This window comes from Vespa velutina, chromosome 19, assembly GCF_912470025.1.
Source record: "Vespa velutina chromosome 19, iVesVel2.1, whole genome shotgun sequence".
NCBI classification, from domain to species: domain Eukaryota; kingdom Metazoa; phylum Arthropoda; class Insecta; order Hymenoptera; family Vespidae; genus Vespa; species Vespa velutina.
In genome coordinates, this window is record NC_062206.1 from 3,458,265 (window position 1) to 3,475,875 (window position 17,611).

At 33.8% G+C, this 17,611-nt stretch overlaps 3 protein-coding genes across 17 annotated transcripts in view; 1 reads left to right on the top strand and 2 right to left on the bottom strand.

Annotated features, from left to right (window-relative positions):
- Positions 1–785: 785 nt before the first annotated feature.
- On the bottom strand, positions 786–4,147 carry LOC124955871. 3 transcript variants are annotated; one of them, XM_047510930.1, is made up of 5 exons: positions 3,522–4,147; positions 2,399–2,595; positions 2,231–2,329; positions 1,884–2,084; positions 786–1,596 (listed from the first exon to the last, which is right to left on the bottom strand). In XM_047510930.1, the coding sequence occupies exons 1-4, from the start codon at positions 3,577–3,579 to the stop codon at positions 1,902–1,904; spliced, it is 537 nt and encodes a 178-aa protein (XP_047366886.1). In that variant the 5' UTR covers positions 3,580–4,147; the 3' UTR covers positions 786–1,596; positions 1,884–1,901. The 3 variants fall into 3 exon arrangements, with proteins under 3 accessions (XP_047366886.1, XP_047366885.1, XP_047366887.1); XM_047510929.1 differs by having other exon boundaries at positions 786–2,084; XM_047510931.1 differs by having other exon boundaries at positions 786–2,084; positions 2,399–4,147.
- On the top strand, positions 2,382–4,149 carry LOC124955872. Its single transcript, XM_047510932.1, has 4 exons — positions 2,382–3,266; positions 3,352–3,455; positions 3,608–3,753; positions 3,991–4,149. The coding sequence occupies exons 1-3, from the start codon at positions 3,033–3,035 to the stop codon at positions 3,651–3,653; spliced, it is 384 nt and encodes a 127-aa protein (XP_047366888.1). The 5' UTR covers positions 2,382–3,032; the 3' UTR covers positions 3,654–3,753; positions 3,991–4,149.
- Positions 4,150–5,651: 1,502 nt separating this feature from the next.
- LOC124955869 (neural-cadherin) overlaps positions 5,652–17,611 on the bottom strand; it is a 76,640-nt gene continuing 64,680 nt past the window's right edge. For all 13 annotated transcript variants that reach the window (XM_047510923.1, XM_047510924.1, XM_047510926.1 and 10 more), the window contains 23 exons: positions 15,929–16,072; positions 15,543–15,658; positions 15,138–15,302; positions 14,879–15,016; positions 14,447–14,633; positions 13,817–14,050; positions 13,514–13,686; positions 13,277–13,426; positions 12,902–13,207; positions 12,562–12,835; positions 12,276–12,484; positions 11,874–12,206; positions 11,578–11,784; positions 11,224–11,495; positions 10,950–11,155; positions 10,730–10,872; positions 10,042–10,653; positions 9,665–9,965; positions 9,416–9,605; positions 9,097–9,338; positions 8,805–9,020; positions 8,367–8,522; positions 5,652–8,299 (listed from right to left, as the gene is read on the bottom strand). In XM_047510923.1, coding sequence (XP_047366879.1) covers positions 8,187–8,299; positions 8,367–8,522; positions 8,805–9,020; positions 9,097–9,338; positions 9,416–9,605; positions 9,665–9,965; positions 10,042–10,653; positions 10,730–10,872; positions 10,950–11,155; positions 11,224–11,495; positions 11,578–11,784; positions 11,874–12,206; positions 12,276–12,484; positions 12,562–12,835; positions 12,902–13,207; positions 13,277–13,426; positions 13,514–13,686; positions 13,817–14,050; positions 14,447–14,633; positions 14,879–15,016; positions 15,138–15,302; positions 15,543–15,658; positions 15,929–16,072 — 5,087 coding nt within the window. In that variant the 3' untranslated portion in view covers positions 5,652–8,186. The remainder of the gene's footprint in view (positions 8,300–8,366; positions 8,523–8,804; positions 9,021–9,096; positions 9,339–9,415; positions 9,606–9,664; positions 9,966–10,041; positions 10,654–10,729; positions 10,873–10,949; positions 11,156–11,223; positions 11,496–11,577; positions 11,785–11,873; positions 12,207–12,275; positions 12,485–12,561; positions 12,836–12,901; positions 13,208–13,276; positions 13,427–13,513; positions 13,687–13,816; positions 14,051–14,446; positions 14,634–14,878; positions 15,017–15,137; positions 15,303–15,542; positions 15,659–15,928; positions 16,073–17,611) is intronic.

The following is a 17,611-nucleotide window of genomic DNA, read 5'->3' on the forward strand; positions in this document are numbered from 1 at the left end:
AACAATAAAAAAAGAAAAGTTCTCCGATAGCATGATCGTTAATTTCAGAAATGAAAATAACTCTTCTCTTTTATTTCAATTGTGAAAAGAATCGCTCTTGGGAAACGTTAATTCGCCTCGAAAGTGGATCGAGCTAAGGAGGTAAATCCTAAAAGCTTGCGAAAGAGAGAGAGAGAGAGAGAAAGAGAGAGAGAGAGAGAGAGAGGAGCTTTATTTCCCATTGGAAAAGAAAAGAGAGACGAAGTAGTCCAGCAAAGAGACTCGGAGATTTTTCTTCGTAACTTTTTTCTGACTTTTCCACTCTCTCGGACATGCTCAAACGCCTTCGTTTCTCCCGTTTCTTTCGAGCGTTTTCCTTTTTTTCTCATTTTGAAGCCAAAGAACAAGCGTAAGTTTCTTTCGATGAAGTGTGCCGTTGTCATGGTTACCATCAACTAGGATAATCGACAGGACGATTCTTTTTAGTTCAAGATATCGTATCTACTTTTACATCGATTTAAACATTACATAATATATATATATATATATATATATATATATATATATATATATATAATATGTTCCATAATTATATGTTCCATAATTGATGATACTCGTATCATCTGGTGATTCTATGTGAAACATCTTGTATACATAGTACAGTATGATATAGATATTACTGACATTGACTTTATCAGGTAATATTTAAACCTAACACAAACAGAAAATAATGTTACAAAATAGACTTGATAAAGTTAAATGCTTATAATTATAATAAAAACAACTTTAATTTCGAAATTTGAGATTACAGGTCCTCTATACGGGTAACTATGAGATAACTCGACTCTTAGAGAACTATCGAGTCAGGAAATTGTCTTTTGAACAATCTACCCGTCTACAATGAAGATTGATTGTTTCTTGAAAAATTGTAAAAACTCGTTTACGTAAAATTCATTCATATATAAGTTGAAAAATAGTTAAACAAAATTTCACATGTTCTTTTGTATTTGTTCACATTGTCCGAAAGATAGTAATCAATTGAATAAGAAAGCTTATTATACAGCAGAATTGTACCTTTTATTTTTCTCGGTCACTCTAGGGAAAAGCTATCGGGAAATGCGATGAATTATGTATAAGATTCTAGTACTAAAGGGAACGTTACCTCGACTTAGGTACTTTAGCAATGTCGAGATGCGGTTAAAATATGATTCTGATTCTTGAAAGTACCTAACGTCATAAATTCTGTTCCTTTTTAAATTTAAAAAATTATAGGATATTATGTCAATAAATGTAATTGAACGAATAAAAAGATATAATTAGAAATTTTATTCACAATGAAACCATTGACTCTACGAAATAAGTTTTGCTTTTTTGAAAGATTTTATTTTTTATCAGTAGGACAAAGGTATCACATATTTGTGAGACACAAACGTGAAACAAGACGATAGGACAGATAACGAACAACATTGATTTAATAACATCTTTGAATTTTTTTATGGATCAGGTTTATTCGCAAGTCTGTAAGTAAACCAATCAGTTACTTCGGGATTTCGAAAAGAGATCCTTTTCTCGAGAAGCTTATGAGATTCCAAAGATTCCTTAAATGTTTCTTCGATACTGAACAAAAGTAATTTGATTAATCCTTTACCTGTCTAATGAGTTAATGTAAAGATATTTATGATTTCATCGAAAAATACTGTCCAATTTATATAAAAGAATATATCGTTTTTTCTTTTTTTTTTCTTTTTAAATAATTGGAAAAAAGATATAAATAAATAAAGTTTCATTTACTAATATTTTTTAAAAGGTAAAGGAATCGGTCGATTACAAATATAAAATCGCAACAAGGATATAATAATCTAACGAGGATTGGACGTGTTTTATTAATTTTCCGCGTTTCTTACTATTTTGTCTTTATTTTACTACTTGGCCCAGATATCCAAAATTGTGTCCAGTGATTCAGTGGCATCCAACATCCACACGAAAGACAATAAAGATAAGCAAAAAGCCATATGTGTAGCCGCATTTTCCTTGGCCAGATAATAAGCGAATGTCGTCACAAACGAATAACGACTCAAACCTATCGTCGTGTTTAACCATAGTAACTAAAAATAATTGCAAAAGATAAGAGTCAACGTATTAGAAATTATTTTCAAAATAAACATAGTTTATATATTATAATTAATACTGATATAAGCTTTAGTACATACATTTGGTATATAAATTATATTACTTTTCATTACACTCTTACCCATTTACTCGACTCTTGAGTTAAGCAATATATTACATGCATCAATGGTAGCCAGATAGCTCGAGTTACAAGATTTGTTGCCAAAGCAGCCATCAACATCTTTTCGATAAAAAATAATAAAAATTAATGTAATAAAACGAAAATGGCCAAGTTAAAAATATACTTTACCTCGTAAATATAAAGAAGTTGTATTGGTGGTTCTTTCAATGATCTTGGCCAGAGTCTGTACTCAGCAACAAGGCATAAAGCCGAGAAAACGAAAAGTATCGAAGAATAAGATGGATCAAAAGGTGGATTATTTTCCTCTTCGAAACACAAACCGACTATGCATATGTGTCTGAGATAAGTGTACATTCCTGCTGAAACTATAGCTACCCAATGAGGATTAATATATCCGACGTATTCCTTGACGGTGTCCATATTGTATATTAAGCTAACGTGTTATCATTTAGATCTACCATCAATTTCGCCGTCAATTAAACATGTTACCGGAACATGTTAGTTAGGTTACAGACATACATAAATGTCAACATCAAAATTAAAGAGAGAGAGAGACAGAGAGACAGAGAGAGAGAGAGAGAGAGGGAGAGAGAGAAAGAAAATAAACAAAAGATAATCATTGAGATTTAACAAAATCGTCGTCGCAGTTTGAATTTCTTTCTTTTATAAATTTGAGAAATCGAAAAGAAAGTAGTTTATTTCGATAACTCGAGATATCAGCAATGTCGTAGATATTCCTTGGATATCTCGACTTTAGAAAGAAGGAAAAAATTGCTGATGGAGATGTCCGTCGATCTCCGTAATGGCAAAATTATTTTGCACGATATGGGCGTTGATGCTGAACAGCTTAAATGTGTCCATTTTTAAAACGTGTTTCGCCAATGCGATAGAGGACGATTATGGTGAACCTTTAACCACAGGACCACCTATCACGAGTTTTCTCTTTGCTGCTGGAGTCTACATCATCGTGGTTAAATCAACGCTTTTTCCACAATCCTTTCGCAAACCTAATCCAATATTACTCTGCTTTTACGAGGTTATTTTACTTGAATTTAAATTAAAACGATTTTTAAAATATTAGATTATTCAAATCTTTCATTTTTTTCTTTTTAATTATTTAGTTTCTCACGACAACGTTCTTCCTGGAGTTCTCGATTGCCTGCATCTGGACACCCATCGATGTTCTCATGCTAACATCTCTACCCAAGGCCATTTGCCACGTAACGTAACGATCTCCCGTTCATTCCGTTGATCGCATTTGTTGCGATAACAATTAAAAGACTTCGCTTACCTTTGTACGCGCTTGTGTAAGCGTGATCTCTCTCTCGCTTTTTATATTTTATTCTCATGCTCTCTCATAAGATTCCTCGATAATAGACTCTTCAAGATTATGGATTTAACGAGGCCGCCGAAACCTTCGTAGCTAACAAATCGTCTATGGCAGCGCTTAGTTACGGAACTGCAATGACCTTCTTCTTACTTACATTGCACGTTACTAAAACGGTCGACTACACGATACTTACGTATGTTCCAACAAAATTTACGCCAAGTAAACATTTACGTTCATTGAACAAGACAAAAAAGAAAATAAATATTGTCGATGATTCATAATAATTTACATCACGTTAAGAATATATTTATCAATAGTCTTTGTGGATTCAATATCTCTATCGATTCATCAATTTTTTACTAAGACAATTGCATAATTTTTATGAAGATTTAAAGATTTTTCCATTTGCTTTTTTAATGATTATTTTCAGAGACTGTGGACTTACTTGCTTTGGTTCTTATTTGAAAAATAAACTGTGGCAACAAATACAGAGCGAACTTCCGAAAACAAAGCAAATTAAAAAGTGTTCGTGTAAATCTCGAAGGAAAAATCGCAGTAAAAGTCGTGGCAAGGATCCTAAATTATAAAAATACGCATAACGTATAATAAAATTAAATAAATTAAAAATTCTCACCCGAAAACGTAATGGCTTTCAATTTCCTTTCCCCTCTATTTCTATTCTTTCTCTCTTTCTCTTTTTTTTTTTTTTTATGAAAAAGAAGGCATTTATTTCATCCGAACTGAAATGTAAAGTACAAATTGTATAGATAATATAGTGATAATAATATAATAATTAATCGTTAATAATAAATATTAATTCAATTAATAATACGGTATGTTCCAAAGTATATTGCGTTCATATACGTCTATATATTTATGCGATACAAATATATATACGTATACACTCGCACGAATGTCCGTTTGTATGTATATGTTTATGTATGTACGCGTAGTGTGTATGCGTGTATTGGTGTGTGTCTGTGTATATGTATATGTGTGTGTGTGTGTGCGTGTATATCGAAGTTGTACTAACGGATTGTGTGACGTGTGTCGGTGGCAGCATTACATTATGTAATTAATGAATTATATATTACAATGATTCCTCGTCTCGCCGACGGACGGCCGCAGATTAAGTCCACGATTACTTTTCCGTATACTCTTCGACCTTTCCACGGCTTTGGCCCGCACATAACGCGTGTCGTCGGCTGCGTTTTTCAAACGTGTCCGTTGAGATCTCGCTTTTCTTCTTTCCCTTCGTGCGCACGATTAGGCAGTGCATAGAAATTTATAGCGGATATGTAGGATGGCCGTGAATTGTTTCCTAAGGCTTCCAATTCTTTACTTTTCCCTTTTTTAATTCTTCTTAGGCGGAATTGCTGCTATTCTCTGATCACCGGAGATGAACGAAGTATCTTGAGTATCGGCGAATTATCTCGCAAAGATTTTACTTATGATGGGATTAAACGTTTGGAGAAGGTTGTACGTGGACCAAGGATGGGCTTGATCGAAAACGACGGGGATTTGGGAGTTCATTTCTACAAAGTGGAACGAGCTTTAAGGAATGTTTCCCTGCTACTACGGCCTTTCTATTAAATTCGTCGCGATCTACGATCTTTTTCTTACTTTTTATTTTTTACTTTTACTTTTTTCATTTTTACTTCTCTTATCCCTCATTGTCAGTGCTGCCGGCATTAGGAAAATAAACAAACAAACAAACAAACAAATAAATAAATAAATAAATAAATAAAGATTTCACGATTAAAATGACGATTTGTTCTTTGGTAAAGTATCAATTATTTGGTAAATCTTTGACGTACAAGTACATAAAAAAAAAAAAAAAAAAAAAAAAAAAAAAGAAAAAAAGAAAAAGAAAAGAAAATACGATATTCTTGGAAACGCGAGTTTATCTTACAGGAAGACGCAAAAAATAAGCGCCTATTTAGAATTGCAAACTGTTCCGACTCGTCTAATAAGATCGTTGCTGATGTTTTTAAAAGGTTCGATTCGTTCGAAGAAATCTTTCCGTATTGTCCCCAAGTGGATAGATTCCCGTAAAAAACAAAACAGAAAACTTTACTTTTCGATGATTCGACGTATTTTTTTTTTTTTCGAATATTCGTATATCTGCATACCTTTTACTCGGATAATTCGGATACGAATATTTAAGAGGTAGGTGATATTACATGATAGGCGAGAGTATAACGGCACAAGACTCGGTACTTACTTAAATGTACTTACATAGATACGTGATTCTTTCTACCGAACAAACCGTACGAATAAAACGCTAACAATATCTTCGTTGTTGCGAATATTCGAACGGTTCGCTAAATTCGCGTCGAATCGCTACATACACAGATATACATACACGCCTTGTTCATTCGAAATCGAACGATAACGAAGCGAAGAAACCTCGACATTTGAAATACGCCACTATAATACTTCAAAGAAGAAGTCGTTCGTGTTAACTCGACGAATTCGGAACATTCCTTCATAAAGATCCTCGAGAATTCAATATTTTCGCGTTTGGATACGATCGAAATCGATGATTAATGCTAATAACGATAACGATAAGTGTACCACGTGAAAGTATTAAGATTCCATTGCGAATGAGCGAGTTTAGCAGGACCAACGTGTGTTCGATCGATTCTTCTAGCTAAAACCATTTATCGAAATCGCTCGAGCGAACCGTTAACGGCGATTTGGAGAATGCGGGACGCTGCGTTACGGATACAACTCAATATCACAAATATTATCGAAAAAACGATAGGTACTTAAAAATCCAACATCGAGCGAATAAGTCGATGCTTAATCAGGGAAGGGCCCAATTATACGATATAACACGTCGACCGACGTCACACTCACATACGTTAATTACAGTATTCGTACAAGTGCTTATCGATATACGCCACGTTCCCGAAACGGGAATCGCCTAACCGGAAAATTGACTATTTTAATATTCCCTTAGAGAATTTTACAAATCAGTCGAGACTCGAGTGCATGAAGCGTTCTGTTCTTCTTCTTCTTCTCTCTCTTTCTCTCTCTCTCTCTTTCTCTCTCTCTCTCTCTCTCTCTCTCACACTCTTTCTTTCTGTAGGAAAATTACACGCGCTAGAAGCAAATAAACGGACATGGAACTTCGTTGAGTTTGTCCTTTAAACAAAAAGGACATTTACTGTCGCCGTTCCTAATTGCTTGCACGTGTATTTCCCCTTCTTAATCTCTCTTATTACTATCGCTTCGTTTTCCTCGCTTTCTATAGATATAGGTATGTATCTTCCTCTACTAACTGCTCCCGATGACATAAAATAAATATTAAAACTATGTCGAGATATATACTATATATAACTTGATAGTAAGAACCGTCGACTCTCTCGTCCTCTGTGTCCGAGCAGATTTCATATGTACGTACGTGCATCGCGTGTACATATATGTTTATACATATATATATATATATATATATATATATATAAACATATTTTATATTTATATATTTATATCGCTATGTAATAATAATAATCGTAATAATTACATATGCACGCGGTAACTTTACCCACGGACTTTCTTCGATGCACGTCACCGCTCTTCTATATATAAATTCATATTTATAATATATATATTTATATATATATATATTTATATCTATTACAATAAAAATAATAATAATAATAATAATAATAATAATAATAATAATAATAATAATAATAATAATGATAATGACAATAATGGCAATGATAAAAGGTCTAATAATAATACCGGTTGTAATGAAAATGAAGACGATAATTTTCACGGGGGATGATAATGGGATATTGACAACGAACAATGCTCTTTTAATGCATTGTAAAGTGACAAGTTTCAATACGGTATCTCGATTAAAATCTCAAACGGTTAACGAGTCCTCCTTTTATTCCTTCTCGTGGTCATCTTTGGAGGAAAGATAAAAACTATAATGCGATAATATTTGCTTTTATTTGGTAGATAACGGTAGGTCCGTTCGCATATGGTGAAACAATGAAAGTGCGATGCCTTTCTATCATCCTGATGTAAATAAACAACGTGACCAATGTATGGTGATGAGAACTAATTAATAAATACAAGTCGATAAAATCGATAAAAAAGTCCCACGTATACATCCTTGGATCGACTACGTATACGTGTAACTATACAGATAGGTATGTCGTATGTGTATCTCTGTTTTTGTTATGTACCACCTACGTATACCGTCGTTTAGGTATGACTCGAAAATTATTGCAACGTTCGTAATGCGATGGGGCAAAAGCTCTCGCTGAGATCACTTTGGAACTATATTTTGAACTTTCTCACCGATCGTTGCGTCGGTGCACCTTCTTTTACTTTCGATCATCCAAACTTGAATGAGAAAGTCTCTTTTACGCAGCTCCTCTCAGATCTCGATGATCTATCATCATTGATCCTTCGAATCTCACGTAATCTTGGAGAGAAAGTTTCAAAGTTTCGTGTTTCTTTCTTTCCCTTTTTTTTTTTTTTTTACTCTTTTCTTTCTTCCTTTCTGTTTTTTTTTTCTATTCTATTCGTCTGGTATATTCAACACGAACACTTCCAATTCGGATCGTGGGAAAAATTCGATGGACCTAGATTGACAAAAGATATCTAATCCTCTTCCTCGCTTTCTTCTGTTGTGGGACCGTACATATCTGCAAGTTTGTCGAATCTAGGACCCCAAGCGCCTAAATATTCGTACTCGTGTTGCTCGTCATCTGTTCCTGAAAATAATGGTTCTCGAATTATCTCTTCCCGTATAATCCATTTTCTTTTAAGATCAAAACATACCCGAAGCCAAGGACGAAAGCGAACCTGCGGTGCTTCCGCCACCTTCATACGCATAATTTCGTAAATCGTCGAAAGGTGGTGCATTAGGATCACTGTCGGCTCTTTTCTTGTGATCTTCGATAAAAATACCCACATTAGGCTCTGGTCCTAATGGATCTACGCAAGAGATCATCGATACATTGAATTAAAATCAAGCATCGTCAAAGTATTAACATGTTCATTTCTTAATTAGAAATAAATCAATATATATATATATATATATATATATATATATAAATCAATTTACTTAATATTATATGAAAGTATATTTTAGAAGATATACTTTATAGTATTCCAAATGTAAGAAAACAAGTTTTAAAAAGAATTTTAAATACTATCATTGATCGTCATCATAACATTCGAGGTGATAAAATTTATCAAATTAAATATAAAACTTACAAGCTACTTTACACGGTGGTAGTTTTCCACCCATTTCTGGAATAGGACCGCCAATTGGAATCTGTAATGGCGTTATGTCGAACGCCGTCATATCATCTTCCCCACCTCCTTCGTCATCGTAATTAATAATATTCTCTCTCACATCGTCGTCTGGCCCAGGATACTTAATATGAGCCTCCCTTCTTCTGTTGTAGACGACGAATACCAGAACTAAGACTATAACGAACGCCATGTGTTCATTAATACTTAGACTCTTAATATCACAAGTTCGATAGGGATATGAAATGCTCACCAAGAATAATTAATAAACAAACTAAAATAGCTGCAAGTGCTCCCATGCTGAGCTTCAATGTTTGACCCTCCTGTACTAATTCACAATTTTCACCCCAAAATCCTTCAGGACAAATGCATCGATATCGATATCGAGGATCTTGATTGATACATCTACCACCGTTGAGACATGGATAATCTATGCATTCGTTCTTATCCATGCAACCTTTGTTATCAGGCGATGGTATTCTTCCTTCTCCACAACTATAAATAAAGTCGTAGATGTCTTTTTTCTAATTGATTTTTTAAATTGTTACCATTAACAGGATTGAATAACTCACGTGCAATCGTATTCATTCCAGAGATCGATGCATTCAAAAGGTTCGGGACAAATGACGTTAGCGCAGGGTTTATTCGAAGGACAATTTCGTTCAAGATTTCTTGCCATTGTTGCTTGACCCCATGGTGTTCCATTCATAGCCGGTGGTAATGGAAGATGCTTACCTTCTAGTCTGATATCGTCCAAACAGCCTATCGAAAGATTTCAGTTTAATCATTCGAGATCGTCTCGATTATTTAATAAAATTTACCTTTTTGATAATCAGCGTAGACTTCGAACGTTCTTACGCCAGTGTATTCGGCTTTGCCGCCAGCATAAATTCCTTCTTGTTTATCGACTAAGAGCCATTGATGCCCTTCAAAGGAAAAGGTCTCGTTGAATCTTCTACCCTCTCCACCATCCAACTCCAAGGTCGCTGCTGAGCCATATCTAGATACTCTGACGGTATGCCATTGACCATCATCCACTGCTATCGCACTTAACCAAATATCTCGTTCCTCTGTTCTAAGACTATTCAAGTTGTATCTGAAGTGTAATCGGCTATCCTTGATCTGTAATAAAAAATGATTTAGAATCGCTCGAAATATATAAATAGAATGTGAATCGAAATGAAAGTAATCTACGTACTTCTAAAATAGCATATTCTCTGTTATGCTGATCGCTGACTCTGAAAAGTTCACCGTGCACCTCCCGAGTTCGGAATCTCAACTGCACCTGAGTCGAATATTTGTCAGGTTCAAACGACAATGCATATTTGACATAACTCTGTGGCTTGAACGTTGTTGGTATCGTTTGGGTCATACAACCAGGACCGGTCCAGCCTGGATTACATTGGCATCTTGCTTCGGAGAAGTTACCAACGCAGGTGCCATGTTCCCAACAACGGAACGTTAATTCTTGATGGCTACATATCTCCTCGGTTTGTGGACAACCTGATACGCTATTCCTTGATAATCCAGGATGAGCCAGATCGTAAAGTTTGCTATTGTGGAATAGATTCTTTATGCAACCATCAAACCCTTTCCCTACTGGCATGTGTTTCCATTTGTAATGAGTTGGATCGAATTGTTCCACGTAAAGCCCACCAATTTGAAGCGGTGCATTTACGTTCAAGTATTCGTTGAACGGTGGTACCGTGCCTTGAGCTTGGCAACTCGTGTCGTTAAACTCCGAAGGTGTACCATCTTCTAATTCTGATATCTCGGCAGATTTACAATAATCGATGATAAGCTTTACCGTCTGCAATATATAAGGATTATTCATATAAATTCAAATTTCAAATTTGGTGGATTTAATCGAATGAAAATTATTTGACCTCGGTATTCCAGAATATATCGAGCCTGTGCCATTCTCCATCGTCCAAAGTCCTTTTAGGTTTGACTTTCAATTCCAAAGTACCAGATCCGAAATCTATTAAAAGCCTTGGTATTCCACGTTCTAATTCAACCGATATAAAGTCTGAAATCAAATTAAACAAAGAGAATTAAATGAACTTGTCAAACAACAAGAAAATCAATTCCAAACTTATAACTCACCAGACACCATAATTTCGTCAGATTCCGGGGGAACAATAGGACCATTGTACAAAAGCAATCCATCCGATTTTCTTGTAATAAATTCAAAACTTAAATGACTATTATCGCACATCTCCAGGGCCGGATACCAAGCCCAACCATTCCCACGAAAACTTCTTGCTGTTTGTTGACATCTAGGCCCATTATATCCGGAAGGACATTGGCACCTATCGATTTACAGAATATTTAAGTTAATACATTGGAGAGTACGATCTTCGCTAAAGTTTGTACTTACGATAATCCAAATCTTCCTTCAACGCAGCGACCGCCATTGTAGCAAGGACTGCTTCTACAGGATTCACTTTTGCTAAAGTTTCTTGCACCGCAGGTACATTCAGCTATCACGTCGACTCTTACTCCCACCAAAGCAGTTTTATTCGCGTTAACCATATAAGGTAAACTACTGATATCAAGTGTGTTAGTGCAACTGCCTTCGCACATCTCATTTTCGTAATAACACTCATCGATACCGACCATCGTAATGTTAATTCCAACATCCTTTTCAATCTAATTTTACACGAAACAATAACAGTATTCGATATATTTCAAAAAAGTATCATCGATGTTTTTTATCGATCAAATTCCTTACCTCTTCCCGATGCATCAAGACAATTCCATTGAGCCTAACAGGTTTATAATAAGGAGAACCATGAGCAGCGAATCTGACGTCGGTTAAAGGTGGATGCATCCTTCGCAATTGAACACTAAAGACATCAACGTATTCCCTTTCGATGTTTAATAAATGTGCCAATTTTTCTCGGAATAAATCCGCTTTACTTCGAGATAAGTTTTGTGACTATGGAACATATATCAATGTAATTATAATGCAATACAAATGTGTTTGGTTAACAGTCAAGTAAATTTATGAAAATAAATAAAATATACCCTATAATCCCATACACGTATGAAATCTTCATCTGTTATACCCGATATCCGAACAGAGCCAGAATTAAGAACAGCTTCGTGAGGAATACTTTTCACATTGACTGTCACATTCGCAGGGACATCAGTTTGTGTGTGCTTTCGATCGTAAACCTTGAAACGAAGATGATATCTTCCATCATGAGTACCAGATTTCATATATATCATGCCAGTATCTTCATCGAGCTTGAATTGTGCATGCTCGAGGCCTTCCCAATAAAACTTTTTGTCTGGTAAGTCCCAATCGTCCAAATCATAGACGTAGACTCTACCTATCTCGGTATCGGGTGATTGTCCCTAAAATTATATTACAGATTGGATCGAACGACGTATTGCATTTTTCTATAATAATATTTTTTTACTTACTGCATAATTATATACAAAAATGTCTTTAGATCCTGGCTGCATTTTATTGTCATTACTATCGCCGATTATAACAGTCAAGGTACTGGTTCCAGACATCGAAGGATTTCCAGAATCCTTAATCACTATCGGTATCAAATATTCCTTTTGTTGTTCCCTATCGAATGATCTTAACGACGAAACTATAGCCATACCATCTCCGTTTGCTCCCTCTGAACACAAAATAATATCATGGTAATTAATCGAATATTTTTGAATTTGACGTTTGAAATGTTACAAATTAACTCACTGTTGTCGCTTTCGACTCTGAAACTAGCTCTGATGATATCGTCTGCATTAGGATCCATTCTGAAAGTGAATGGTGGACCATTGCTCTTCGATCTGTCGTCATCGTCGGTAGCCAAAATCTCGACGACTTTTCTCGTTTGAAGATGTTCTTGTAAAATTGGTCGATAATCTTTAAGGAATCTAGGTGGATTATCGTTTATATCCTGAACGATAACTGTGAGAGTAGCAGTTGCAGTTTTTGGTGGTATACCATCATCGATAGCCAAGATTTTAACCTGAAATTTCGTTCAAATATTTAGTTTTAATATTTGTTGAAATATTTTGTAAAAAAATAAATATACCTGATGACGAGGAGTTTCCTCACGATCGAGACTTCTTTGAATGGATACCGTACCATTCTCATTAATGAAAAATTGTCTTTTCCTGTCGGAACTTCTGTCGATAGAATATGAAACTTTACTTTTGCCACCTTGATCAGGATCAGTAGCTTTAAACGTTTCGAGTGTATTTCCGATTCTAGCGTTTTCCGGCACAGTTGCTTCAATATTGGCTCTTTCAAATTGTGGCTGATTATCGTTGATGTCCCTTAATTTCACTACCACCCAAGAGTAAGCAACGTGATACTTGTCATTATCATTATCTTCACCCTAAATATAGAATATAATTAATTTTATTTAATCTTAAAGTAGATCTTAATATCGGATCATTACACCTACCTTATCGTTCACCTGTATCCTAAATCTAAATCCATTGCTTTGCAATTGATCCTCATAATCGAGAGATTGAACGATCTTCAAAGAGCCAGTACCATCGTTGTTTCTTACCATAGTAAATTTGTCAGCACCATATCCACTACTTTCGATGACCTATCGACATTAGAATCGTCAAAGTATATATGTAGAATCTCGTTTGAGTCGATAGAGAGGATATATTGAAAAAAAAAAGTGTTATACCTTGTATTGAAATTTATTGGTTTCATCCTCATCGTGAACAGTAACGGTGAGTATTGGCATTTCAGGTAAATCAGGTCCTTCCGTTTCATCTACTTCGGTAAACCATTCTTCTTTTGTAAATTGTGGTGGCATATCATTTATATCTTTCACTCGTATAGACGCCGTCCCGGTACCTAAAGAATAAAGATTTTCATTTTTTATAAAGTCACATCTATGTGTGTGTGTGTGTGTGTGTATATGTGCAACTATTTCATATAATAAGTTCGATTTGCATACTTTAATGATAAAGTATGATCGGATTACCTTTTAACCCCCCTCCATCCGCCGCGACAACTTGTATAGAATAATCTGGGGTACGTTCTCTGTCCAAACAGCAAACGGCCGTCTTTATAACTCCCGTTTCAGATTCGATCTCAAATATGGGAGTTCCAGTTTCTTCTTCGATAACGTTCTTTTCGATGGAGTAAACCAATTTCGCGTTTGTACCTTCGCTAGGATCGTCATAATCTACTGCAGTCATGGTCATTACGACCATTCCTATAAAACGACAGATATCATTGTACATCGAATGCAAACGGATACATTTATTTACATATATAGATATATACAAGTTAAATTATTTTAATATTGAAAGAATGGGAATAAAATTACGTTCGATTAAAATAAAAGAAATTGTTGATGAATTTTTACAAGAGTTTTTACTACTTAAATGTAACTTATTATTATTGTAAATCGATTGGTATATATGCACACTTGTTATATATACATTATTTTGTATCATATTCGTGTATCAAAATAGAAATGAAAAATTTCGATATCGAAGTAATCTTTTAAATTCTTATAAAAAACTTGTCTAGGCTATGGAGATGAATGTAAAAGAAATCAAATGGAATACATATATACATATCTACGTATGATATACTTTATACAAACCTGCAGTTCCATTTTCGGTAACGTTACCAAAGTATACTCCCTGTGGGAATATCGGAGCATTATCGTTAATATCTTTGAGATTGACCTGTACATCGGCATATCCTACTAAACCTTCCCCACCCTCGTCCTGAGCGAATACAGTAAATCGCCATTGAGGTCGTCCATTAGGTTGATCTCTGTCGAGTGGCTGGCATAAATGACAATTATATATAATAATAATTAGAATATTTCTCACATTCTATAACGTTTTCATTTCAAATAAGATATTTGAAAATCGTAAATGTATGTATTATTCATTCGCGTTCAAAACTTAATATTTGTTAGTTCCATATTATATAATTTTTCCATTAGAACAGGGAAGAAAATTGAACTAGTATGTAAGATTAAATGCAGTTTTCGCTTGAAAACGGAAATGGAAAAAAAGGGAATTACTTTGAGAACGAAAATCTCTCCGGTAGTCCGATTGATGTCAAATTTACTATTGGCCGGGTTGTCTGGATCGATTCCCTGTCCTGTCAAGAAATATACGATGTTTTGAGGTCTATCCTTATCCCCGTCGGTCGCAGTGACCTAAATCCAATGAAATCAATATTTAAAGTTTCATTCCTTTTGATGAATACTTCTTAAGAGATAAATACATAAAAAGAAAAAAATAAGTAAATAAATAAAAAATAAAATTAACAATCATTACCCCGAGTACTCGTTTTGGTAAATTCCTATCATCTTCCTCTGTGATTTGTGTTCTATAATTCGGTCTTTCAAAGACAGGTGGATTATCATTTACATCCTTCACGTGTATAACGACCGTTGTATTATTCTCTTCCAAGCTATCCGATGCTGTGAGACGAAGTTCGTACTGAAAGAGAGAAACGAAGGAAACTGCAATCAAATATCCTTTATCCTTGAAGATTTTGTTAAAACTCCATGAATTAATACTCAAAAGTTAATCTTCATAAAAAAGAATTAAAAGTGAACTCGCATTGAAATACTTTTATTCGACGTTGAAAGCGAAACATTTTTTATGAGATTTTATAAAAATCAAAGAGAGAAAAAGAGGAAAAGAAAAAGATGTAAAAGCTAGGATTCATTGACTCACCCTTTTTCTGGTTTCATAATCCAAAACACCGGCGACATAAATTGCGCCGGTCATGTTCTTCACAGCAAAAGCACCGCCTACGTTACCGCTCGTAATCTCGTATCGAATACGCGAGGCTGTGAAACGATAAAAAAAAATGGCTTTTGTGATTCTCTGAAAAATTGGATTTCTCGATCATTTTCTTTTTTCTTTACGTGAATTATAAATTATTTTCCAAATATTTTTATCTTTTTTCATTTCATATTCTCGAAAAGCCCTTGTCTATGAAATCGAAAAATACACGTTTGACGAAAGTAAACTCTTTCGGATTTTGAAAAAATTCAAAAAGCCTTCTAGTCATATTGTATAAAAATGTATTACAAGAAAACAATGCAAGATATGCTTACACTCGTCGTGGTCTTTGGCGGTGACAGTAAGAACTGTATGTTGAATGTCCTCATTCTCGTCTACCTCAGCCTCGTAGAGGCTTTTGTCGAAGTAAGGCGGGTTGTCGTTCTTGTCGGCTATTCCAATCCGGATGAATTTAGTTACTGTAAATTTAAAAAGAAGACATTGTATTAGATTTTGTGATCCAATTCTTCTAACAATCTATTTTTGGTTATTTAGAATTTCAATTTAAATTATATCATTATAGTTAAATATAATATAATCATTAAGAAATATTGTTTCAAGAAAATTAACTTTGAAAATTTATAAAAATACGTGGATTTTTATCATATATACGTCTACGAAATATCAATGAACTTCATTCTATTATATCAATAGTATTAAAGTAAATAGATGAAAAGAGAGCAGTTTTTCGATGAAAACGATATTTTTTTTATGTCTTTACAATTTTCCATTCCGAAGATATCGTTATTTAAATATTGTCATTCATAATGAGAAATCATATGTTTGTAGTAATAGTAAAAATACTACGGCGCTTCGGAATTTACACCGTAAGTGCGTAAATTCCAAAAATTTATGTAGGTCAGTGTTTCAATACCTTTTGAATGAAATTATAGAGAGCATTGAACCGATATAAACTTTTAATATGTGGATGGGAATATCTCTGGAACTAAGCATGATAAAGATTTCAAAAGAGAGCCGTTTTAAAGAGAAGATTTTTCTTTAGCTTTTCACAATATTTATAACAATTATTTAACAATTGTTCATATATAATTTGTAAATAAATCAATTATCAAGAGCATATATAAAAGATAATTTTAAAAAGAAAACGTTTTCATACTTTTTCATAATACCTTTAAACAACTTTTAAATGACTATTTAACAATTTATTATAAATAATTTGTTATAAACAATTATTAAGAATATTTAAAAAGCAATTTTAAAGAGAAAATGTTATTTTTCACAACAATCTTTAAATACAATTATTTTACAATTCATTATAAATAAATAATTTGTTATAAACAATTTGTTATCAATAATTTTTCAAAATATATTTATTGTGCAATTTCAATAAGAAAATATTTTTCTACTTTTTCATAATATCTTTAAATAATTATTTAACAATTTGTTATAAATAATTTTCAAGAATTTCAAGAAAACACTTATAATCTGCTCGATTTATGTATGTTAATACAATAAAATCTATATCCATGAAATAATAATAAGATAATAAATGAATGTCTTTAAAGTCTGACATTTTCAGAAAATTAAATTATTACAGATAAGAAGACACGAATGTCTCTTATCTTCATTTACTCTATTGATCTGTAAAGCTCTATCCAAATCAAAGACGACCACTTCACGTATATTCCTTGTTAGTCCGAGTATTAATTATGCTATGTAGACTACAGCACGGTAATTACTTTCCTGCCACGAACGACTCTCTCGTGGGCTCCTTTTTTCTGGTTCTGTCATGACAAACCCGTTCCTCCGTATCTTTTTTCTCTTCTTTACTTTTCCTCTCGGCCTACTTTCATTCTGAGCTAATTATTAATTAACGATTAAGTCAAGCGACAAATCGATTTATGTTGTATCGATTTTTTTACTTTACTTTTTACTTTATGTTTCTTTAAAAAATATTTAACGAATCAAAGCAGATAATCGATATATTAACAAAGTAA

Excerpts from the sequence above, each read along its gene's own strand:
- LOC124955872 (XM_047510932.1), top strand. The coding sequence starts at position 3,033 with ATGGCAAAATTATTTTGCACGATATGGGCGTTGATGCTGAACAGCTTA. Across the intron at positions 3,267-3,351 it reads TATTACTCTGCTTTTACGAG|TTTCTCACGACAACGTTCTT; the intron begins GTTATTTTACTT and ends TTAATTATTTAG. Across the intron at positions 3,456-3,607 it reads AAGGCCATTTGCCACGTAAC|ACTCTTCAAGATTATGGATT; the intron begins GTAACGATCTCC and ends CCTCGATAATAG.
- LOC124955871 (XM_047510930.1), bottom strand. The coding sequence starts at position 3,579 with ATGAGAATAAAATATAAAAAGCGAGAGAGAGATCACGCTTACACAAGC. Across the intron at positions 2,596-3,521 it reads TTACACAAGCGCGTACAAAG|TTTCAGCAGGAATGTACACT; the intron begins GTAAGCGAAGTC and ends GGGTAGCTATAG. Across the intron at positions 2,085-2,230 it reads CTCAAGAGTCGAGTAAATGG|TTACTATGGTTAAACACGAC; the intron begins GTAAGAGTGTAA and ends AATTATTTTTAG.